At 34.6% G+C, this 27,309-nt stretch overlaps 1 protein-coding gene across 1 annotated transcript; it reads right to left on the reverse strand.

The window, feature by feature from the left end:
* Positions 1–5,842: 5,842 nt before the first annotated feature.
* On the reverse strand, positions 5,843–24,908 carry LOC123559191 (uncharacterized). The gene is made up of 3 exons (XM_045351003.2): positions 24,504–24,908; positions 9,912–10,142; positions 5,843–6,390 (listed from the first exon to the last, which is right to left on the reverse strand). Exons 1-3 carry the CDS (start codon positions 24,802–24,804, stop codon positions 6,167–6,169), a joined length of 756 nt encoding a protein of 251 aa, XP_045206938.1. The 5' UTR covers positions 24,805–24,908; the 3' UTR covers positions 5,843–6,166.
* Positions 24,909–27,309: the final 2,401 nt, after the last annotated feature.

A 27,309-nucleotide genomic window follows, 5' to 3' on the forward strand; every position in this document is an offset into this window, starting at 1 on the left:
TCTTTCGCCTTCCGAAATGACAAACTTTGTGATAGCAGGTAGTACGATCTTAATAGTTTTGAGATACATTTATTAGTCCCTAATGAAGTGTTATCAGAGGCTCACTTCTGCACATCCCATTCCCCCTAATTTTCCTGTATCAGTGAGTCAATCGGTGATACAATGAGTAACGTTTAAATTACAAAAACAATTTTCTTGCCATAAAGATAGAAAGAGGACAATGGCACAAATCAGCTACAACAGGAAATAAACAAGAACACCACCTACGGGTGCCACCGCTCGTCTTCAAGTGCTGTTCACACGGGTGGTAAACGCGCAATCCAATTCCCACTGGAAATACGCTATAAATGGGTTGCGCGACTTCCGGTGCTGGTGTTGCGCATCAATATTACACAAAATCGAGGTAGGTGGTTTTTTGTTTTTGTAAATAATGACACATTTACGAGTGCTTTCGAAAAACAGCAAAATGCTATTCGACACAAAAATGAATAAAGATCATATGTGTGAAATACCAACTTATTAATTTAAGAATCAGCTCTGTTATCACGAAAACTCTGCTGGCTCGAGCTGTCAAAAATGCATGGAATCATGAAAAATGCAAATTTTCTAACTCTTGTGCCTTCTTTCTGGAAATGTGACGCTTCTAATGATCAAACACGTGTAAAACAGTCATGAATATTACCTACACTTGAATGAAATGTTGCTTTTTGGGGAAAGATTGGCAAAAAATAATCGGGAATGGGGTTGCGCCCCGGGAATGGAGTTGCGCGTATACATTATATACATTATGATGCATACGATCAACTCCATTCCCGGTGCGCAACCCCATTCCAGATTATTTTTTTGTCAATTATGTCCCCGTAAACAGGATTTGAAGCAAATAATTTTGATATTCGTTACATTATAACAGTTGAGTTATCATAAAAAGCATCAGAGGTCCTCAGATTAGGCATATGAGGTAGGAAACTTCCATTTTTGTTGATTTCATACCTTTTTCACGCTTCGTGTCGCCTGAGTTTTTGTGATAATAGAACCGAATCATAAATTACAAACCAGATATTTTACACATATGATGTATTACCATATTTGTGTCGAACAGCATTTCGTTTTTTTCGAGAAAATTTATTATTGTCTCATACTAAGCAAAATCATAACTTCACATACCTCAATTTCGTCTTTTTTTACGCGCAACACCAGCACCGGACGTTGCACAACCCATTTTAAGCGTATTCTCGGCGGGAATTGGATTGCGCGTTTACCACCCGTGTGTTCAGTATTGAAGAAAAGTGTTATAGTTCAGAATAAGTACAAAAGGGCCATAATTCTGACAAAAAGCTGTAGTCTTTAGGGTTTTTGAGAAAATGTGGACCTAAACAAAAAATTTAACAAAAGCCAACGCCAACGATCAAGTGACGACAATACCTCGATGTGTTTCAAAAATCAAACGAGCTAAAATGATTTCTATAGCTCAACCACTTCAGCAAAGAATGACATTGACCCAGAATAGGGATCTGGTGTTTGCTCCATCTCACTGAGGCAGGCATAAAGTATTTTTTCCATTATATGACAAAGTTATAATTTGGACAAAAATAAGACGGGCGGTCTAGTGGGCGAGCGATCGGACGCACGCATTGCCCTTTCTTTATCTATCTATATTTACTGAAAATTTATTGCAGTTCTAAAGTTAAAAATCGAGTTAATGATGAATACACTTTTGAATTAAAAGTCAAGGGATGGGATTGCGATGGGGAGAGGGGTAGAGGATTTGGGGCAAGAGTGAGCTTCCACTGGTAACACTTCGTTAGGCACATATCAGCCATTATATGTTTATTTAAAGACATGTATACCAGATTGTCAGAAAGTTATGGCAATGTTGTTAATATATGATTTTTGAATGATAAATGACTGCTAAGACTATTCTTTTAACACTGGTCGGCTGTAAAGAGGTTATGGGTTTGTACCTTGTAACGCACTGAGTATCTGTGCAGGCGAAATGCAAAGACAGTGAGCTTGGTCAACATTTCAACAATGATTTTACGATAGTATTTCAATCGTTCATGTCATACATTTATTGCTAGATATATATAATGTTCATTGTTTACATTTACAACTTATAAATGACAGTTCATTACCAGAAAAACTCATAGTACGGTCTCTAAACAATGTCGTCGGACATTGTAGGCAAAGCACTGGCTTCCTTGTTATGTGAAACAACTGTAAATGAACTTACATATATGGACTATGTTAAAGAACTGAAAAACGTTCTCAGAGCAGTGAAGGTGTGGGTAAGAATTACCTCTATTGTAGTGTGATACCACTTAATGGTAGAATGAATATAGGTGAAAGTTGTTACATAATTTAAGAAGTCGTCGGAACAGCAGATAGCGCATGTGATGTTGTACCACTTAAGATACTCTATTCAAAAATAAGCAAGTTTTATATAACAGTGCTATTAAAATATATAAAATATTGATGCCTGGTAAGCTCATATTATTTTGGTATCATTTGAAAGTGCATTGCCTACTGAAAAAAAAAGAAAATATAAATTACATAAGGAAATATCTTTTAGATTTTTTAATTTTTTACTTTATTTTCTTTAATGATACTTCGACAGAAATTCAGTTATTACAGTGTAAAATTAATCATTTCGCAATCAAAAAAAAACATGGCTTTAATGATTCTTGCATATTACTTATGGTATTTTATTGGCTAATTCTTGTTCAGCAGACACCAGTCTTTCAAATGATACCAAAAAAAATGGGGTCACCAAGCACCGAAATTTTGCCTATTTGTGGATCGGATTCCTCAAGGTTTAGGAGTATATCATCAAAACACAGAAATATTTTATATTTAAATGAACAGCATCTTTACCAATATTTTACCTGACCATTACGATACTTAAAATATTCTGAAAAAGTTGCCCCCCCCCCCCCCCCACACACACACCCTCACCCCCTCTTTTGAAAATGAATGCCATTTAGAAGGAAATAAAAATAAACAAATGCTGAAAACTGTGTTCCACCTAGTAATGTGAAATTTCAACACTCGCACGCTATTGCAAATGCATCAAAACGAACATATGGAACAGTTCTTTGAAAATGGTTTTAAAGTTTTAGTTTTTAAAGGCATTTGACTGTCCGGAAGTGGGCCCCTTTAGGCAGTCCTTATCCGGAATTCAATGTTTATATAAGTATACTGACACTTGTTTCGTAGAGTAATATACATGATTTACATGCTGTTCAATTATCATGCGAAACAACTCTTTCTCTATCTATGATTTGGTGTTGTTTGAATTTTTTCTCGAAACGTAAGGCTAAGCGTTAAAAGGAGTATACATGGAACGAGTTACATAATCAAAGAGGACCTCAGAAACTGTGGACAATGTATTGATACCTATGTGATGCGGAACCACTTAAGGGTTGAATCTATATACGTAGCACTTGGTATGAAACGCCACATGCCTCTTTGCTGGTTGCATAGATTAAGAAAGTCAGCATTTTTAATACACACAGATTTATTTAGAAGATGAACTTATACTTAGCCGATCAAGTTATAAATGCAACTGCTTCTTAAACGCCAAATTTTAAAATAATTTATTTTTCTTAGCCAAAAGTGCAATGCTACATTAGCCTTACTGCGCCACTCATACCAAATCTTCCATATACCTTTACCGCCCAACATCCTCTTTCTAAGTCGAATGTCTATTAATGTCCGCTGTTGTTCAGTCACCCTTCACCTTTTCTGTAACACATTTTCCTTCTTCCCACAAATTATCTTAGTTTTCTATTCTTCTCAACTAAACTCAACTTCTGAACTCCTCACTATATCTCCAATTTGCTCTCCAACTCTCTTATTCTTTCTAAGCATATTAACAGAATATCTATTTTTTCCATAACTGAATTGCGTAAAAATAACGTGTTTACAGGTATATCAAAATATTCATAGAAAATTCAAAAACATGTCAGTCAAAATAAGTACACATATAACCGTAAACAACAAATAAATAATTAGTTATGACATAAACAAAATGATTATGTCAAATCTAAAAGATAAATCATTCTGCTGTTATTCACTTTTCACAATTATAAATTATAAAATTCTTTCACTGGTTGTAGGTGCAGATGAGAATTTCCGGCCTCGAGGATTACTGTTTAGGCAGTAACGAGGCTCCAGCCGAGTTACCGCCTAAACAGTTACCCGAGTGCCGGATATTCCCATCTGCACCTATAACCAGTGACAGAATCTTTTTCTTGCATACCGATATCAAGAAATTATAATAAAAATAAAATCAATCGAACGGCTTTCTTTTTAGAACTATTTCTTATAGCAGCGTATTTAAACAAAGTGCGGGAAAGCAAAGTCCGTAAACAGGAAAGACGTCATGACGTTTCAAAGACACAATGTTTAGTTCCGGTTTTGTTTTATCAATTGCAGCGTAACGTTATGAAGTTTTGATAAAATAACGTGTTTTGAATCGAGAAATATACTATCAGGAACAAAGAGGAACTGTCAAGGTATTGGATTTTTATTCCATTTTGGAAACAAAATATAAATAACTACATAAATCTCCTACGTATATGTAGTTCGAAATACGTCATTTAAAGCACGAGAGTCATCTTACAACCCGGGGTGTAAGATGGATTTTTTCCAGCACCGATAAAAACTTAGCAATATCTAACCAGTTATAATAGCAAACAAAGCTATTTAGGCCAAAATTTAAAAGATAAAATATTCCGCCTTTACGGAATTTTGTAGTGTAGTCAATAACAACAATGATCTTGACATGTAAACACAATGATTAGTATTTCTAGGACTTATTTGAGTTTTCTACTTAAAACAATAACAGATAAAATATATACAATGATTAATTAACTGAAAGCTTACCTGCGCGCTATTGTTGTGTTACATAACGATCTTAATCAATTAAGAATATTCATAATAATGAAGATTGTCAGATGTTGGCCTAGTTTGATCGCCTGGTATTATATAGTATAGTAAGAAACTGGAAGAATACTTAACAGAAAACTGAGCTGTGCGCTATCATTGTCTTACAGTTACCAGATTAACGAAGTCCCAGGAGAAGTTGCGAAAGAGAGTTCAGCTATTTTATACAAATACTTCTTGCAATTCCTTAACCCAATAGGGTGTTTTATTCCACTCAAATATCTAAAGTATTTTATCAAAACGGAAACCAGTTCCTTTGTAAGCGTATGTTTTTTATGTCAACACCGTCTATGAAGTACTTGCTACAACAATTATATTAGCTTCTAACGATTTCATCAAAACTATGAATGGTACGTATGGTCGCAAACGCACTATGTTGGTTTTCTCATGGTGCGGCTAAAATATTCACTGAACTACAGTTTAATTCATCAATTCCGTAACAGGGATTTTTCATAATAATTTGCAAAAACTTAATCTTATTAAAGTTGTACGTCATTCGAAAATATCTCCAGCAGAAGTGGTAGTGCATTTTCTTTTTCAAAAATTGCGAGCCCAAAAACTATAGCAAATATTGAATCGAAATATGTCCTTGTCGCTAAATTAAGATGTTTCTTAACCCAACCTTAGTGTTCTTTAAAACACTGGATTCATAAACTAAAACAAAATGAACGAAAAACACTGTATTACGGGATAGGTGAATCAAACATTAACACTTCTTAAAATGAAACACATCCTGCCAATATGGCAAAATTCTTTGTTTCCGGTAACATGCTCAAAAATAAATTAGGATAGGTAGGTCGGATTTTTTTTTTTTTTTTTTTTTGATTTTTTCTTATTATATGACACTTTTCGGAAGTTATTCATGTGTCAAAAGATGAATACAAATAAAGGAGTTATGCCTTCAGAGCATTTCCAACATCACTGAAAATGTTTAAAGCATAAGAAGTGCAGTTTTGCAACATGATTTTTCGAAAAGGCCAAAAAACATTTAGGGTCGGGCCAGAGATTTTGGGTAGGTCGGGATAACGGAAACAAACATTTTTACGCCTAACATATATATAATATATAATATATACAACTATATCGAACTTCTGTTTTGAGACGTAACTTTACCACTTTAATCCGACAACATATGAAAAGGCTTTATTATACGAAAACATAGTTTCAAATGAATCAACACATACGCAACTGCAAAAAAAAGCAACAACACGTTTTATTGTCACTATGGTGTATAAACAAACACTTCACACAGTGTCATATGGTCATTCATCTCGTGTTTGATTTTCAAGAACTTTCCGTAGAGTGTATTCTCACAGGTAATTGTAAGCCGAAAAGGGTCTTTGACAATCGCTGGACCGAAGTATGTACCGCAGAGTTTCCCAACATCGTTGATGACATCATCACGTCTGTTCGACACAGTAACTACGAAATTTGTATTGCGGTGAACTGGAATACAGTAAGTTATCTTTTGTATACAAGGTACATGTTGTGATTAGTTTACCAAAATTATTGAGAATCTATAATTTTTTAACAATATAGAGTAAGTATTCCAACTCGTAAAGTTTCTAGGTGAATCAACACATTCTAAGAAGGTGAGAAAAAAACAAGGTTCCAACTCGTAAAGTTTCTAAGTGAATCAACACATTCTAAGAAGGTGAAAAAAAAAACAAGGACAAAAGTCTGACAGGAAAAGCCTTATTCAAAGAACCCAGCCGCCCACATAGCATTCCACATGAAAATATGGGCATGTGAAACTGTAAACTCGAGTATGTGCCACGCACATATAGATAGTGTTTGATAGTAGCCACGATTTATGAAACCACTTGAATTTTCCCATTTCCTGACAAAGTTTTCCGTTTGCTATATAAAAAAGCACGTCGTTTTTGATGGTTTGGCAAAGGACATGGGCGGAAATTCGCATCAGACGAACATAAGCAAGAGAGAAATGATGACCCTTATTCGCTGAACAGAGCTCAAATGGTTATTAAAATATAGTATAAGAAAGGTTTGACCTAGTGACCTGTTTCTGACGTTTCTTCAAACTTTACCTTGAAGACAAATATTCTAAGGCATGCCCAGGTTGCATGCAGAGAGTCGAAATTAAGCGCTTGGATAATTGATAATAATGTTTATCTATTTTATGGCATTTAATGCCTATATTTTTCCCCAGTGTAAAGAAAAGTCTAGGTTTTATAAAGACAATCATTAGCTCGACTATTCAAAGAATAGTAGAGCTATTGGACTCACCCATGCGTCGGCGTCGGCGTCGGCGTCTGCGTCGGCGTCCCGATTTGGTTAAGGTTTTGTATGTAAGCTGGTATCTCAGTAACCACTTGTGAAAATGGATTGAAACTTCACACACTTATTCACTATGATAAACTGACATATATTGCACAGGTTCCATAACTCTATTTTGCTTTTTTTACAAAATTATGCCCCTTTTTCGACTTAGAAATTCTTGGTTAAGGTTTTGTACGTATGCTGGTATCTCAGTAACCACTTGTGTGAATGGATTGAAACTTCACACACTTATTCACTGTGATAAACTGACCTACACTGCACAGGTTCCATAACCCTATTTTGCATTTTTACAAAATTATGTCCCCTTTTCGACTTAGAAATTCTTGGTTAAGGATTTGTATGTAAGCTGGTATCTCAGTAACCACTTGTGGGAATGGATTCAAATTTCACACACTTATTCACTGTGATAAACTGGCCTACATAGCACAGGTTCCATAACTCTATCTTGCTTTTTTTACAAAATTATGTCCCCTTTTCGACTTAGAAATTCTTGGTTAAGGATTTGTATGTAAGCTGGTATCTCAGTACCCAATAATGGGAATGGATTGAAACTTAACACACTTGTTCACTGTCATGATCTGACATGCATTGTGTAGGTCCCATGACTCTACTTTGCAGTTTTTTCAAAATTATGCCCCTTTTTCGACTTAGCAGTTTTTGGTTAAGTTTTTGTATGTAAGCTGGTATTTCAGTATCCACTTATGGGAAAGGATTGAAACTTCACGCACTTGTTCACTTTATGAGCAGATAAGCACTGTGAAGGTTCCATAACCCTTTTTCCCATTTTTACAAAATTATGCCCCTTTTATCGACTTTTGTATTCATTCAATTGACAAGGCTGTTGAATAATCGAGCGTTGCTGTCCTACGACAGCTCTTGTTCTTATTAGGTTTCCTGTAGATCAAGTAGAAAAATGTTGCCTCTAAAGTGAGAACAAAGTTCCTCTATGATTTGAACTAGTGACGTATTTAACCTTCGCATTTGGTCTCGATTATATACAGAAAAATATTAAGTAATCTAAATATTTTAATATAAATCAGTTAGAAAAAACGCCCTCTTGTGTGTGTTTGTTAAACTTGGAGTAATGGTGTAACGTCATTTATACGGATAACGAAGAAGAAAGCCTGGACATTGCATACGGAAATTAAAATAATTTTATGCATTAATGGCAGCCAATGAGCAAATCTATTAAACAGCAGCATCACCGTCTTTCTAAAGATGAGATATGAATATATAACATTTAACATGTTGACATGTTAGTTCCAAATAATGTCTTGAAATCAGCATATAATTAGCTGCACTCTCTAATCGGAGGCAATTATTTAAAAAAAAAAGTACAAGTGCCTATTAATATGGCTATATAATTGATTTCGCCATATTAAGGATCATAATGTTCATTTGTGATAGGTTTCATTTAGATACACCAAAAGAGACTACCCATCAGATGAATTTTAATTTTGTAAATTTATACCTCTTAGAACATTACTATTTATAATAGATATACTGAATTGTTCAGTGGAATTAGAAAATATGCTTTAAAAGGGTAAGCTTCTTTGGGAATATGTATTCTGTCTAGTATTACATGTACTTCGACTCTTAGCGTTCTATTTTGTAGAATATATCAAACTTCTTTTTCAAACATTTAAATATTGCCTCAAACGTAGCAGTATTTTGTAGTTTTGAGAGCTCTACTTTAACTTTTTGAAATGTACATGTTATGTAAAATTTTCAACACTGGGATTGCCTCAAAAAATATGTAAAGGCAAAACAATAAGTATAGATATAATGTCAAAATATTTTTGAAAAAGAAGTTTGATGATTTCTACAAGAAAGAGTGTGGACATGCAAAGTGCATTGAATATAAGAGAAAATTTATCATTCCAGACAGAATAACCTCCCTTGAATTACACTTTTACTTATTCTGAACCGTTGGGTTTATATTTTATGAAAACCAGGAGCCTATAAGGCGGCCTTAAACATTAAACAAAAATTCACTCGAGGGCAGTTTCAAAACACTTTATACATGAACCTTAAACTTTACATTGTAGAACAAAGATCTGTTCGCAAAATATTGAATTTCACACAGTATCTCATTATGATAACTTGTGAGAGATACACATTTTTTTCAAATAAGTCTAAGAAAAAGAGCAAGCACATAACCTATTTTCTAATTTTGCTATGAAGTTTTGAAAAAAAAACAACCATTGTTTAATCAAATGATACATTTGTTGAAAAATACTTCACCCAAACAAATAGAGTGTTTTAGACCCCAATGACCTTATTTCTAACTTGACCTAGATTTCATAGTGCATTCCTAATATTTTTTCATATACAAAAATATATATCAAATACAAACTGTGGCCTCTATAGTGTTAATAATGTGAAATAAGACAGCTGAAAATTATACAATGACCTTGACCCTGGTCTTACTACGGCACTTTTTTAGAATATCTTTTATCAAAGTTTACCGAGATCTTGTAACTATAAACTTTCTATGTAAGTTTGATATAGAGAATGCTTAAGAAAAGTGACAGGTAATGTGTTGCCAATTACAAATATGGTCATGTTTACTTATGCAAGATCGAAAAGAATGGATATCTGGTGATCATATATATGCAAATTTTCATTAAGATTGCTCAAAGAATGTGGTCACATAAATTTCTTACGCCAGTCATCACCCCTCAAGTAGATTTCAACTTCCTTTACCGGACCGGATGTACCGAATTCAACCGCCCAATAAGAGAATGGATAAGCTGTGATTGCACAGGTTAGTCTAACCGATGCGACACTATCCCTGTCCGTGTTTCCGTCAATGACCATGTCCGCAGTATGTAGAACGCCGGCCCCGCTGTATGTAGAGGACTGCCACGCTGTAGCTCCTTTTAAAAGATCCACATCTACAACATAAACATTAAGTTATTTTTTAAGTCAGTTTACAAATCAATTTTCTACAATTTCAACATGTATAAAGGTAAGGTTATTCAAAAATGTTTTTGTTAAATTCTGTTTTTGTAATATTAACAACCAATATCATCATTTAGTGCAGAATTTGGTACATATTTTACTACATTGAGGGAAACCCCAGTTACTCGATGCTACACTGAATTTATATCGCTTCATTCAGCGTGCCCCAGGCATATGCTCTACGTGTCATCACCGGCACACAGTCAACCCAAAATGTTAATTCCTCAATCTGACTTAAAATCAATTGACTGGCCCGAGTAAAAGGAATCGTTTGTTGGCTCGTAATGGTACGTGGTGTCCGTGATAGCCTCTTTTCTTTGCATGTCAACTGGGAGAACTCGTGAGATTCTCACTAAGCACTTGTGTTTAAGAGAGGTTTTTGTCCGATGGGTGCCTCACATGTTACCAAGCAGCAAAAGCTACTAGGGTCAATTAAATGTGCTAAAGAAACGCTGAAAAAGTTCTCAAATTTAGATGATCGCACAATGTCAGTTCCTACGAGACGAGACCTGGACGTACTTTCAGGATCCACAGCATCGCGTTGACAACAGACAATGGCAGCGAAAAGGTGACCGTAGACCAATAATAGCAAAATGGATTACAAGTGTCAAAATGTTTTGTATTCCATCTTCAACACAAGGGATACTGTTGTACGAATTCCTACACTGTAAAGTCAGTTACTGGAAAGTTTTACAGGGACAAAGTACTGACAGCTGTTAAACGAAAATACATAAAAACTGCGCCAAGGACTGGTGTTCGCGGTATCCGGTTGATCAATGACAACGATAAGGCTCACGAAAGTGCCACCGTTCAAAAGATTCTGGGGGAAGAAAATGTGGTACAAATCAAATATCCCGCTTTTTTTTCGCCAGATCAAAGCCCTTGTGTCATTTTCCCTTTTCAAAGGCTAAATAAAAGATAAAATATAAACGGACGCAAATATTCACCGAATAAAGTACATGGGAGAGGTATTTTTCAATTACTTAGGACCATACTAAGTGGAGAATACTTTGCAGCGTTCACGTCTTTGATGTATCGACTGCGGAAGTGCATGGAAGTCAAGACCGAATACTTCGAAGGATTTAACTAAATTTGAAGTCTGTATATAAACTGTGTACCATATTCCTGCAAGATTTTTATTTTATTCAGAATAGAACAGGTGTACATGTATATAATCCGCAGTATCTGGAAATAGGAGGGCCGTATTCCTAGAAATCCTTAACAGGGTTGTCTAGAGGTACGGATCCGTATCTCCAAAATCAGACTGGAGATACGGATCCATACTCTTAGACACTTCATTATTCATATTCAGCCATTAATGCAAATTCTACATGCGTATAAACTGTATATCTATTGCTAGAAATTTTTTATTCCAAAGTTACGGATCTTTTATTTATGGTATTATCCTTTCTATTGGTGGATCAATGATTTTGGTTTATGGGGTATTACTCTCTGGATTTTGTGTGATATATAAGTTGTACTTTCCCTGTGGTATATGTATTCTTTTGCTTTGTACACTCCCTGTGGTATAGATAATACTAAACAAAGACAATTTTTGGTGTCTGGATTATAACCTAAGGTGGTTGTATTGTAATTAACGATTTTAAAAATTGTATGCTTCTTTAAGCATTTATAGGAATATTGCCACTGTGGTATTAGTTAAAAGGAATGATGACGTGTGAGGGACATGTGTTATGTTAAGGAGCATATAGGAATACTGTACACCGTCGTATAAATAATAATTATAAATGATGTACGAGCATAGCAGATCGTTGCACCTGGGGTTTTCCTCCACCATCAGAGCTGGAAAATCGCCATTCTTTTTCTATTGTTCTGGATATAAGCTCATTAGTTAGCATATACTAATAAATGCTGTTAAACTTGATCATTTACATTTCTGAATATTTTGTGGAAGGAATATTTTTGCTAATGAGTTTTTTTTTTAAATTTCAAAGTTTCGCTTCAATGGGAATTGCTTTTAAAATTAAATTCGCGAATAGATCTCACCGCAATGTCACATAAAATATTCAGAAGTGTTTCATTTCAAATAAAACACCTGAAAACTAATTAAATATGCGTTGTAATTGATTTGAAAAATTCTTTCTCATCATGAAACGACGTGGACAATAGACCCTTACAGTATGGCAAATGGTATATGTAACAGTATTTTATATCAAATATATAATAAAATATAATAATAAATAAAATAATAAAAAATAGACCCAATACTTAATAAAATTTATGTTTTTAACTGATGAAGAAAATGATTTTATCATCCCTTAATATTTCCAATTTATCTTCAACCCGCTTGTAATTGATTGTCATAACGTTTTAATCGTGTGGCAAATTTGATTTCAATTGTGAACAACATATAATCTTGTTTGAATGACAATACCTCTTATTAACTTTCTTGAATGGAGTTGGCACATATTATGTTCAGTGCATGAAAATGATCCTGAAGTCCTACCGAGATAATCTCACTTCAGTCGCAATGACCAATATGATCACCTTAAATTGCAATGGGCGGGGGTAACCTTCACTGAATGACAATGGCCAAGATAACCTTTTTGACAATGGCCCGAATTATCACCTTTCAATGACAATGACCAAAATGACATTACTTGAATGACAATTACCCGGGTAATCTCCCTTCAGTGACAATAACCAAGATAATTGTACTTGAGTAACCATGTCAAGGAAAACCATACTTATATGATAATGATCTACATAATCTCTCTTCAAAGATAACCTTCCATTAAAGACAATGACACAGATATTCTTTCTTGAATGACAATGACCTAAAATAACCTGACCTGAATGAGAATGGCACAGATAATATTCCTTAAATGAAAATGGCCTATTTATCATCACTTAAATGGCAAGACAACGATTACATTTCTTCAGTGACAATACTAAAAATTACTTTCCTTCAATGACAATGGCCTATATAACATTCATTGAGTGACAAACGCAACGGCCAGGGTAACCAGAAGGAAAATGACACAAATGACCTTCCTCGAATGACTGTAACAACATTACTTAAATGACATAACCTTAAACTGACGACAATGTCCCACATGACCGTTATTGAATATCAACGGTTCAGATAATCTTCCAGATAATCTCCATTGTAAGACAATGACCGAGATAACCTTCTTTGAGTGGCAATGACCAGGTAATCTTCCTTCATTGACAATAACTAAAACAATCCCCTAGCAATAACAATGGCCAAAATAACTTTCCTTGAACGACAACGGCTGAGATAACATTAACTGCATGGATATGGCAAAGACAATCTTCTTTGAGTGACACATGATATTGGCCATGATAATATTTCATGAATAGCTTTGGCCAAAATAAGAATATCTTTTTAAATACCAATGATCTAGATAATCCTCATTGTATGCCAATGGTCCAGATACCACACCCTGAATGACAATGATCCAGGTAAACTTTATTAAAGGACAATGGTCCAAATGATTATTTCCACTGGAAGACAAAGGCCAATATAACCTTCGTTGAAAGACATTGACCAGGAATACCTGCCTCAATGACAATAACCCAGAAGACTTTTTTTAAACGAAAATGGCCAGAATAGTATCGCGGACTTAGCGTAAAACGGTTGTAACTGACATTTTTTACAAAAATCACTTTTTTACACTTTTTAACATATTTTGCATGTCTACATAATCCCGTGAAATATTAGGTTTAAACTCTGAAGAATTATGTGTTATTTATTTTTTTTTGCCGAAAGGTTATATCTGCAAGTGTTGTTTTGTTTTTGTGCAAAACGGTTGTAACTGCCAGTTATAAGCGTTTTGCATGAAAGTGTGTTATAAACAAACAAGTAAAAAGGGAACTAAATTATGTTGATGACATCACCAGTGACATCATTTATTTTGTTTGTGTGGTGGGTGTTGGAGGGGTCCAATTAAGGAGGTAGGTTACCTTCATATTTGTATGTGCGCATGTCCAACCGGAAGCTAACGTGACGATTTACGACGACGTTTACGACAAATTAAATGTGTTTGTATATTCATTCTCCTGAAAACAAATCATGAACCTGCCTCCGATCTGATACTTTATGGTTTAATAATGCAGAAATAACGAATCAATTGCCGCAGAAACGCTTCAAAACAATGTTGCCTTAAAATGACGTCATTGACGTCATGACGTTACGTGTCAGTTACCGCGCAAAATTAATAGCTTTTATCTTGAAAGTACGTAATTCTGTGCATTTTCTTTATTTTAAATAACAAATATTTGCTGAAATATTTGTTATGAATCTTTTGCTCTGAATAATCATCAATATTTTGCTTCTTTTATGTAGTTATATTGAAACGTTATGCGGATTGTAAGAAAATGGATGATGGTAACCAATGTTATTTGGAATATAGTTGGATAGAAGGTTACTTGTAACGGCCATTTTCAAATAAAAAATCTAACAGTTTGATTTGTAATACCTATTTTTCAGGTTCCGTTGATAATTTGTTACTTATATACTAAAAAAAAGATCTAAAACTGTTCAAATTTCAGTAGAAAAATGTGGTTCCTTAAATTTAATTGATGTTACCATGGAAACGAAGCCCGTGACCTATGTATCTAAATGTAAAATTCAAAAGCGTTGTCACTGGTCTATTTAAGAAACACAACTTCGGCTTTTTATTTTCATTTCAACAATATCCATTAGAATAATATCAGCATGCTGAACGATTTTTCCATGAAAAATGCCAGGCGAGCGGTACTGCCGTATGTATTCTAAGCTGTGAAATTTGTTTGAATCAACGCAAATAACAAGAAAATATAACTTACGTTAGAAATAATATGTTTTAAAGCTACATTAACTAGAAAGATAATCTTATTCAATATTTTTTTATAAGAAATTACGACAAAAAGCAAGATATAAGCTATTTTAAACATCTCTGTTGTCATGGTAACTGTAAACTTTAAGAAAAATAGGGTACCATGTAAAGTGCATGGCATTTTGCTTATAATATTTCCCAAATATTCCATGTTAGTCATTAACAGAATGCCACTTAAGCCGTCGGAAACCTCTATTTTTATACATAGTTGTTTAAAAATGAGAGAAAATACGTTACCATGGAAACACGAGCCCCGCGACATATGCATTTAAAGCTTATATTAGAAAGCTAACGTGCATACTAGTAAAATTATCAATTATGCAGACTTCTACGGATATCAATGAAACTAAAATACACTGAAAAGTGTTAAATATCCGTATTTTCCTCCTTCTTTTAATATGAAATACCTTTAGAGGGGCATGTTCTTCAAACCTAGATAAAAATTGAATTTGAAGGGACAGAGACAAACGAAATTGAGATTGTAGCAGGTAAAACTTCATATTACACGAAATACAAACAAATGCTGCGGTTAAATTAACTTGAATTTACCCTTGTAACAAGGTAACCTACCTTCTTAATGCAATATCTAATATTTAATAATGGATATATTACAATGAATTCTAGCTGGGTATGTTCATTGCACCTTGTTAGTTATGTTAGTTGATAACATTTTAATGAAATACTGATGCAGAACGAAAGTCAATATGATATGACATTTGAAACACAATTGCACATAACTTTTTACTGTTACAGATTTCTCCTACTCCATATTTATATTCAAGATGTGCTAGCCTCACAGTAAATACAAGTGCGTATCAAGTGGGGTGCGTTCACACCACCCTTTTTTCGGCAAAGTTTGCATTTTTCACTTTGAATGTCCATTCTTTGTTGTTGTTTTTTCGGCACGCCACCCTCGCAAACTTGTATTTATTTATAATAAAACAGTAAGATGTTATAAAATACAGAAGTACAAGAGATGGTACATATAGAGTTAAGTCAGTATGGGATGTCAATGACGGAGTCCATTTGAATAATGAGTACTGTCTGAAGCGTTTAACCACGAAATGAAATTTTTACAAACATTTTAAACTGTAACTGGTTGTTTGATTAAAAATATTGTACAGTGCAGCGGCAGCCGTGGAGGAGCTCGAGATCTGGCTCTCATACATAAATCTGTTTTTGCTCTTCCTGTTACTGCATCTAGTTGTGACAAAGATTTTAAGCAATCGGAATTCATGAATTGTAATTCGAGTATCAATTGATTTTCTGTACAAGTGACAGTGATATTTAGACCACCACCAACAAAACAAAATAGTTTACAAACTAGTATGTTTCTAAAGGAAGAATGGCCTGCTTTCTAAGGCTGATATGCTACTGTTGATAAAGATGTCATCATTGTGGGACACATGAATGTCCATCTTAATTATGTTGATATTTTATCAGATAGAGATGCTGTCAGATTAACCAGTGTATTTCATTTCACTTCAGTCATGTGATATGCATCAACATGTGAATGGACCTAACCATGCCTGTGGCCATACATTAGATGTGTTATAATCAGGGACAGCAGCAGAATAATATCAGGTGTTGAGATCATTGATCCAGGTCTTTGTGACAATTCTTGTAATATGTCACAAGACCATTATGCAATTCATTTCAATGCAGGTGCCACAAAACCAGCACCGGTCGGAAGATGGTTTCTTTTTGAGAAATTATGCTCTGTTGAAGTATGTTCCTTCAGACAAGGCATCTCAGCGTCCCTTGTAATAAATGCATTTTCAGAAGGAGCTAAACACTTAAATCGCAAGCTTGAGCCGAAATGGAATAAATGTAACATTAACAATCGACCATCAAATATTTTGGGACCAAAGTGCTACTTTAAATACATTCCTAATTCAGGCCCGAACTTCACTGATAAGGTTAAGTCATGTGGTACTGACCACAAAGGTTTGGCCAATATAAGCAAAAGCCAAGTGACAGTCAAGATGCTCCCCGTGCCTCCAACGCATCCTCAAATGAACTTGCGCAGAGGTTTAGAGACTTTTTTATCAATAAATTGAAAATATTAGATATGGCATTATTTCGCATAGCCTGACTAATTGTGATTTAGCAGACTTTACTTGTTCAGAGTATCAGGAAGTAGAAAAATGTCTTGTTAATTTGGCTCATGCAACTACAGAAGAGGTAAAACAAATCATATAAAAGTCTCCAAACAAATCCTGTGAACTGGACCCTTTACCATCATGGCTTTTGAAAAAATGTCTTGATGAGTTCTTGCCGTTGATAACAAACATAAAAAAAATCATCAATGGAATTAGGTTATATACCAAAAGAATTTAAGAGTGCGGGGATAAGACATCTGCTTAATAAACCAGGTCTCAAATATTCTCAAAATCTAAAGCCTGTGACTAAGCTCCCTTTCATTAAAAAAATCTTAGTAAAGGTAGTTGATGCGCATCTTCAGCGGCACTCGGGTGAAATTAAGCTACATGAGGGAATGTAGTCTGTGTACATAAAGTTTCATACAACTGAGTCGGCTGATATAAGTACAGAATGGTATCTTCACATTTCTTGACCAAAAATCTAAAACGTCTTTGTGCTACAGCTTTCGACACGACTGACCACCACATACTGTTACACAGACTCGAACATCAATTTGGAGTAACAGACAAAGCACATGCATGGATGTCATCATATCTAAGTGTCCACTATCAAACAGTGTGCATTGATTACGAGTTGTTGACGCCTTTGATGATGAAGTACAGTGTGTACCAAGGATCAGTACCTTTTCAGATAAACTTCAAATTGCATGAAATAACTTTCGGGTTGAACAATTTTTCTGGGGGAGGTCCCCATACACCCACACCTACCCCACACGTCGTTTCACACCTCCTACTCACACACACTTCCGGAAAGCTCTGGTTACGCCTATAAAATACCGCCAGAAATTTTTAAAGGCTGATGACGTTCGATTTTGAAATGTTATGGTGAAGCTTTTCAACAGAAAGCATTCGCTGCAGTCTTAAAGATGATCTACTTGCATGTAGTTGTCTTCAAATATTGTATGAAAACAAACCATTGCGTTCATACCTTTGTATCATTTAATCTAACACTGTTGATTCAATATAAAATTATAAATATAAAATGCATTTACTTATTCATTGTAAATGGACTATTCCACCTTTATATATATATATATATATATATATTACTATTCCACCTTTATATATATATATATATATATATATTATAACTCTATTTGACATATAAGTTATTTTTATCTTTGTGAAATGCAGTTTTGCTATACATACAGTGTAGAACCTGATTACAATCCGCATTGTGTGGCATCTGATCAGGTTGTACACTGCAGATGCCCTTTTTGATTTATGCTAGGCAAAAATGGGTTCTGGATAAAATAAACATTATTACCATAATTATATTAATATAACTTAAATGATTTATAGTTGCAATTTGTTTTTTGCAAAGGTTGTTTTACTGCATTAAAATGCTATTTTTAAAAAGTTATAATATGGTATGTTTCATATTCATATTATTTAGTCATTAAAAGCAACACTAAATGGTAGTTAGGTAAGTAAATTTGACATAAAATCATTGATTAGTCATAATTAAAAATTCACATAAATTAATGAAAACAAAAATCCTTTTCATTTCAGATACAACCGTTTTGCATTTAAATATTTTTCCAAAATCTCTGCATGTTATGTGCACAACAGTTGTAACTGTCAGAAACAACCGTTTTGTACCTAAATTAATTCTCCAAATCTCTGCATATTAAGTGCAAAATGGTTGTAACTAACAGTTTAACAAATATCTCTTTCTTAATGCAAGAACAGAGCTAGTGCTGATAATATGCAAAATAAAATGCAGGAATATGTTTCCATGCAATAAACTTGGTTTCAATTATCAGAGTTTAGAAACCTTGTCTTCATGTAAAATTTTCAAAATTGCAGTTACAACCCGTATGCGCTAAGCCCGCAATATGTCTTTAAAGACAATGTCATGGATAATCTCCCTGGAACTAAAATGCCTAAATAATTGTACTTCAGTAACAATGGCCGACATCACCTTCAACGAAGTTAATGGCCCATACACACTTCCTTCAATAATCATGATCCACATTTCTTTGTTGAAAGACAATAGCCCAGGTAACTTTCCTTGAAATACAATAGCTGCAGTATGCCATCGTTCTTGAATGACAATGTCCCAGATAACCTTGAAGTTCCCTAAATGACTTTGGCACTGATAATCTTCCTTGAATGAAAATTAAGCAGATAAACTTCCTTGGCGATGGCAAAAAACAATTATCTTGATTGATAATGGCCAAGATAAACTAAATGAAAATGATCCGGATAATTTTCCTTTGACGACTGTGACCGAGATAATTATTTTTGAATGACAAAGACCAAGAAATTTTTTATTCAATTACAATGATCCGGCTATTCTATATTGAACGACACTGTCTTAGATTAACGCCAACTGAATCACAATGTTTGAGATAAACGTCATTAAACAATGATATATGAGATAAACGCCATTGAATAAATTGAATGATGTTTGAGATAAACACAACTGAACAATGATGCCTGAGATAAATGCTACTGAATGTGTTGTTACAGGCAAAACAAACATGCGTCACTTCTATATTCACAGTCATTAAGACATGCTAATAAAATTCGATATACTATAAAATTCACAGCTATTAAGCATGTTGAAGGTATGACATCCATAGAACCATCATAAACAATTAGTCACAAAATTGTAGATGTTAAAAACACATGAAGAGCGGTTACCAGTTTCTATAACAGCCTAATGTTATGAGAGTTCTTATTTTAATGGCCTAATGTTAATATGCAAAGAAAAAAATTAGCTGATTCAAAAATATGAATAGTATCATTTTCAGGCTAATGGAAAGAGAACAAAACACCATAACATTTGTAGTTATCTAATATCTATATTTAAACTTTGATATCGCTTGATGTTTTGTACATAGTATTTCTAAACGCCCACACATTCCTGAAATTACTACAGCACATGCGTAAACCTATGGAATAGAGATTTAATTGACAGCATAAGCCATTTTAGATAATGCTCGAGAAAATTTGCACATGTCGTACTATCTCACGAACAGATTTAATCAAACCGAGTTTGCAATTTTTACGTCGTTTTGTTCCGAATGATATCTTTAGATCTGTCAACAGTAAATGCAGTCAAACTATATTTGCTAGAGGGGGCCTCCGTGGCCGAGTGGTTAAGGTCTCTGACTTCAAATCACTTGCCCTTCAACGTTGTGGGTTCGAGCCTCACTCGTGGTGTTGAATTCTTCATGTGAGGAAGCCATCAAGCTGGATTACGGAAGGTCGGTGGATCTACCCAGGTGCCCGCTCATGAATAAATAATGCACGGAGGGGCACCTGGAGTCTTCCTCCACCATCAAAGCTGGAAGTCGCCATATTACCTATAATTGTGTCGGTGCCACGTTAAGTGTAACAAAATAATTAAATAAATAAAATGTTCGCCAGAACTCGACGGGACAAGCAAAATTTGTTCGAAATATCGGTAGTACGAGCCAACGTAAAATATACATTATATAGATACTGTGCCGAAACCTGACAATGAGTTGAGCCAAGATTAGTTAGCGAATAATCCAAGTTCGTGCAAACGAAGTTTGACTGTATTAGTCTTTATAAAATACGCGCCATAGATTTTTCTCCCGGTACTGTTCATAAAGACAACAAACCAGCCCTTTTTAAAATTGTTAGACTGAAAATGGAACTTTGACAAACATGAGAACGTCCGTAAATAAACAAAATATAAGAGCGTACGAAAAGTCAAGCTTATTCTGTATAAATAACTTTAGTGTTTTTTTTTTTAATTTTGCCAGTCTTAAATTTGATAAATCTGCACGATGAAGTTTGTTTTACTTCTCAAATTCATAATTATCACCAAAAATTACAAGTTTATATTAAAAGGTAGCAAAAATGGCGAAAATCAGACGTTTATAATAAAAATGCACTTACTGACCTTTGACCTTGTGCTGTGACCTTACTACGACACTTAGAAGGCGACACCGCCCCCTGAAACTTTTCCAATTTTTATGAAGTTAGCAATGAACATGGCTGTCGGGCATTAACAAAAATGCCATCAAATGCAATTTCTAGGCCTCTTTTCCGGATATATTGGCAGACTATATGGTCTCGATTATCAAGTTTTTAACATGACCGTTGCATAATGATTACGTAAAAAAATTGCGCTCAGCTCAGCAACTCGGTTTAATCATATTTTATTGTAATTATCACACAAGACATTATGGTAAATGTACATCAAGACAATAATATACAGATACATATGTATATATATATTTATACATCAGCGAACTATCAATACATCAAGACATATATAATACCACTGTACATTAAGAAATATTCGGTAACTTTGCAAAGGTGCGATAATACAAAAGGGTTGGATCACAAGTTTTGCCAACATTAGAAATAGGTCCGTCCCTGACTGTCAAATTAATGTTAAATTAAACTAAATGGCGGATTTTTGTTTGGACTGAATGGAAAAAAGTATATGCTTAACAAAAGTATAATTTTCAGATATAAATTTACTTATATAGTAGAAGAGTTAAGATAGTAAATTAAATAGAAGAAAATCGGAAAAAAAAACAATCGAAAGAAAACAACAACAAAAAAAACAAACACAGTCAAGTGTAAAATCAATCAGTGCACCCTCATCGCATCCGCTGCCGAATCCCGACACCAAGCCCAACCCAGAGTTTTTAAATCAGATATATAGTCAAACGATCAGGAGGCAGTGCTAGAGAAAAGATTTGTATTTTTTATATAAGTTTGTACTTCTAAAAACAAAGATTTGTTCTCCTCATCAGTTAATGAATCAATCCGTGAAGTAATTTGTGAGTACTAAGAGGATGAAATCTTCGAGTATTAATAAATAACAATCGACGAGCATTGGCATAATGGCTACATTTAAAAAAGAAATGTTCTGCATCTTCAATACCATGTCCACAAGAGCAATCGGGATAGTCTCGTAAATTGTTATAAAATAGATCATTGTTTAAGTTGCTGCATCGGTTTCTAATACGTGTTTGAATTACATTATAGAATCGTTCTCCTATTAGATAAAAATACGGAACAATTGGAGATTTAAATTTACTCTTCAATTTGCTCTTAAAAGATATAAGCGTGTTAGCATTGCGTGTCGGAAGATCAGGGTTATACCATAGTTTTACTGAATCGGGTATAACTGATTTTGAGTAAATTTCGAGACGTCTAGACAATGTAACAAAATTGGTGTTATTTCTAAGTTCATAGTTGCTAGGATTATGAACTGTTGGTGGGAAAATGTCTATAAGGTAATCCGAAAGAAGTCCGTTGTTTCCTTTATACGCTAAAATTAATTTCTGCATAATTCTACGATCTGCAAGAGAAACCCAGCCAATTTCAGTTAGTACATTTTGAATGGAAACGGAACGAGTAACCAGTAACAATGCGCGCTGCTTCATATTGAAGTTTTTCTATAGTGTCCTTTTCATATGGGTTACAGCTATCCCATACAACTGAAGTATACTCGAGCAGAGGTCTTAGATACGATATATAAATGATGTTGAGGGTAGACCTGTTAACTTTGAATTTTAACATTCTCATCGAGCCAAGTACTTTTGAAGTTGAGGAAGTGATATTTTTATATGGGTGTACCAAGAGCCATCATAACTTATTGTAAGACCTAGATGTTTGTGATCGTCAACGATGTTTAGAGGGGTATTATCAAAGGTTAACGAAGGTTGAGCTATATCTCTAAAGGAGAAAAACATGACTTCAGTTTTAGAATGATTGAATTTTACTACCCACTGTTTTGCCCGACTGGAATTTTTTTCTAGATCTGAATTTTAAACAGTTTCTATATAAACGGAGTCTGATGAAGATATAGCAAGTGAGCTATCGTCAGCGAATAATCTAGCGGTACCTAGAACAGAATCAGCAATATCATTTACGTATACAAGAAATAAAAGAGGACCGACGACCTTCCTTGAGGTACACCTGCAGTTAATAACCTACTATTTGAAAACGACTGCCCTACAAATACTTTTTGCGATCTATTTTCCAGGTAATCTGTTTTCCAATTGACCAAGTTTCCTGAAATACCATACTGCTTCAGTTTAAATATACAAAGACAGCAATATGATTCTGTGACAAAGAGCCGCCTCCCTTAAGAATTCATCGAAAAATATCATTAAAGTAAGAGAAAATATATAATACAACGCCGTTTGTAGAAAAAACTCTTGACAGATAAAATCAAAGAAAATATGACATTTTCAAGTGTAAGGGATAAGTTTTACGTCTGTTTTGTTAGTGGATCTAGATTTGAGAATGCTTGCGGACGGAGGAAAATAAGAATAAAGGCGGCTCATCAGGTCAGATATAACATACTTATCTTTAAACAAGGTATTCTCTACAACAAATTATCTCACCAATTTCTGTTTAATTGTATCAATACAATTCGTAATATATTGATGATTTTATGTATGTTTTCTTCTTTTTGATCAATAAGAGCGGTCGTTTCGTCACACGTTAACAGCACATGCGCAGTAAAATTAAAATGTCCGATTAATAAACAGGACAACCAACGGCTTCGTAAATTCATCTTTACTAACAGCATTCAATTTGAAAAACAAATTAATGCAAGAAATAATGTAAAAATCTACATTTTTAAAAGAAAAATGTTTTACTGTATAGGTATTTTATTCAAAAAATGCAAACTCCTACAACATTAAATATATATATTTGAACGAAACATGTATGTCCTTTTCTTAAAGTCTAGTGACCGTTAATCTCGTGCCCCAAAAATGGGTAAAAATGCTTTCCTTTTGAGTTCAGGTACTGAGTAGGCGAGACATCACTTAGTCAAAATAATACAACAACAAAATAATAAGCATAGCTTGAAAAAACACAGTCACCGTTGCATTACATTTCGGAATGAGAACCATTTAAAGATTTAAGATAATGACTTGCTGCATATATTTTCTAAATGGAAATTTTTAAATTATTGTAATTTTATTAAAAACAGAATATGTAATAACTTTTTGGAAAAAATATAAAAGGATTTTCCCGATTCTGTAATTAAGAAAGGTTAACGAGGTTCCAAGAAATATTTAGATGAAATTCAATCTTTATTTAAATAACATTTTATATAACTTAAAATTCTGGTTCGCTACAAACATCGTTTACGGCAACATTTAGTTGAAAGTTGTAAAGTGCTTTATTATCAGTGTCTTCAATTAGATCAAGTACTAGTTAGTACGCGTTGCCTACCGAAAATTTCAAATATATTTAGGTATCTAAATATATGATGTGACATAGATTATTATGAATAAGACTTGAGAAATGCTCTTACCAAAGTTTCTACGGAAGTAGATTTTCCAGCCTTCCTCGGGCTTGCCCGACTTCGTCTCATCAAGGGGATAGTAGTCTGTAAGCTGGCATGTTTCATTTTCTTTATGAAAATTTACAGACAGGCAACCGTATGTGTCATCACAGAGGGCAACACATGCTTGTACGGAACTTGTATCAAAACTGAAAATGACATTTCCGTTTATTTCATTTTTTGAGTATAACTTGTAAGCAAAAGGTTGTTTGAGCCCGTACGCTACTGCACAAAAATGAAACAATACGTATGAGAAAATAACCAATTCCATGGTTTTATCTTATCACACCGTTAAAGTGAACACTATAATATTAGCTGCAGAACTAAACATTTGCGCAGTTTAAATGCAGTTTATTTAAAATTCTCGTGACTGCTGTATCGCCAGGAAAAAGGTTGTTAATAAAGTAACGTTAAGAGTTCGTATATAGCGACACTTTCAAGGACAAATTTAGCTAATAGTATAGATAAAATATGACCGTATTTTCCGTTTAAGGTGGAATGCACCTAATTTGAAGTTCTTCGATTCCGTTTCGAAATTTTGTTTAATATAAAATTCAGCATATTCCTCATAGAATGCGTATTTTACTTTTTTGATATTTCTGTAACTTTTTTCTTACTACACACCTTCAAACACGACCATTGACGTCCATTTTTGATGAACCATGATTTCACGTCCGTCAGACTGTTTTCTTAAATCGTTCTGTTCAGTCAACAAGTATCGATATGCTTGTTTCTCATCATAATTTCATTTAAAAATGTCTTTGAAATGGTGTATCATTTGTGGAGATCATTTTAACGTTGAAGTAAACTCTTATATATATGGCATAGTGAGTGAAGTCTTACTGCTTGATTGGCAAATCTCACGTATGTTTCCGATGATTCGTGGAAAAATCTTGCTAAATTCACGAACTTTAATTATACAGTCCGACCAGAGATAAAACAAAGAACGCTTAGCTCAGTAGGTAGAGCGTTGGTCTACGGATCGCGGGGTCGTGAGTTCGATCCTCGGGCGGGGCGTATGTTCTCCGTGACTACTTGATAAACGTCATTGTGTCTGAAACCATTAGTCCTCCACCACTGATTCATGTAGGGAAGTTGGCAGTTACTTGCGGAGAACAGGTTTGTACTGGTACAGAATCCAGGAAGACTGGTTAGGTTAACTGCTCGCCGTTACATGACTGGAATACTGTTGAAAAAACGGCGTTAAACCCAAAACAACAAAACAAACAAATAAAAGAAAGAAATATTAGATCCACGTAATTTTGCCTTCACGCTTACTTTCTGTCACCACTCAAAATAACCAAAAACATTTATCCTTACGTTATTATATACACATTCTGTTACCATTTGGTGACTTTGCAAAGGCAAAATAGACAAATAACTGTAACATTGTGATATTTAAATTTGACTGCAGCTTAGCATGCAGTTTAGCCAAATAATATATTTTTGATTTTAATAACTATTTTGTGATAAAAACTTTTAGCGAAGGATTACCATAGTGTATCTTTAAGAACACAACTAGGTTTGACATAGTGAATCTTTAAGAACACAACAAGGTTTGACAATACAATATGTCTTTAAAAACACAACAAGGCACCCGGAGCTGTTACTAAGTGCACCCAACTAGTCGATGTCTTGAAAAGATAATAGATAAGGGTAGATTTCTCGGAAGCACAGAGCACCACAAACACAGTCTCAGAGACTGGCACCCACAGCTGTTACTAAGTGCGACCTGACAGTCGATGCCTTGAAGACTGGCACCGGAGTTGTTACTAAGGGCGCTCAAACAGTCAATGCCTTGAAGACTGACTCCCAGAGTTGTTTCTAAGTGCGCTCAAACAGTCAGTGGCCTAAAGACTGGCACCAGAGCTGTTACATAGTGCGCTCAAACAGTCGATGCCTTGAAGACTGGCACCAGAGCTGTTACTAAGTGCGCTCAAACAGTCGATGCCTTGAAGACTGGCACCCAGAGCTGTTACTTAATGCGCTCAAACAGTCGATGCCTTGAAGACTGGCACCCAGAGCTGTTACTTAGTGCGCCCAAACCGCTTTCTCATCCAAAATCCCGAGACGAACCTCGGATTTATTTGGAGAGCTTGCGCACTCGTAATTTCTACTTAGAGCGGTTTCAGACAATCAATGTTCGCCATTATTCAGCACTCCGAATTTGAAATTCAAACAACATTTAAGAAAAGTACTTGCTAACAATGAATAAGACGACATTGTATGACACGGATTAACAAAGATTTATTCGTCTTATCATATGTTTAGAAATTGTACTCGAAGAAATAATAATATTCCTCGTAATTCGGCGTCGATATCGGAAGGGACGTGGTCACGCTTTTCACGGCCGATTTTGATTGGTTCACGACGATTTATCACGAAACGTCGCTGATTGGCTGAAACATTTTACCTGTAATGTAACCAATCTAAAACTATTGCCGAAATGTGCCAGAGGATCAACCAGGGTACCATGGTAGACTTATGCCTGTCTATGCCTTTAAGAGTGGCACTCATAGATTTTTTCAAAAAGAGGCACATGTATGTAATGAAGGCTAATTATCACTAAAGCATGTATTCTTCCATAGATAAATTCGGCTTTTTATTTCAATAAGCACTCGGCAATTAGCATTTGGCATTTCGTAATTAACAAGTGAAACTTGCTGCTTGACAGTCAGTAATTTACATGAAAATTTAGCAATTAACAATTGGCATTAATTATTTCACGTTTTCCGTTCGGCAATTAGCATTGCTCACCGGCCTTCCATAGTCTTCG

The sequence above is a fragment of the Mercenaria mercenaria genome, chromosome 5, assembly GCF_021730395.1.
Source record: "Mercenaria mercenaria strain notata chromosome 5, MADL_Memer_1, whole genome shotgun sequence".
Lineage (NCBI taxonomy): Eukaryota > Metazoa > Mollusca > Bivalvia > Venerida > Veneridae > Mercenaria > Mercenaria mercenaria.

Bases quoted from the DNA above. Each gene is read 5' to 3' on its own strand.
- LOC123559191 (XM_045351003.2), bottom strand. From the start codon at position 24,804: ATGGAATTGGTTATTTTCTCATACGTATTGTTTCATTTTTGTGCAGTA. The intron at 10,143-24,503 runs GTAAGAGCATTT...TTTATGTTGTAG, and splicing joins CTACTTCCGTAGAAACTTTG to ATGTGGATCTTTTAAAAGGA. The intron at 6,391-9,911 runs GTAAGAAATTTA...ACTGTATTCCAG, and splicing joins CTTGAGGGGTGATGACTGGC to TTCACCGCAATACAAATTTC.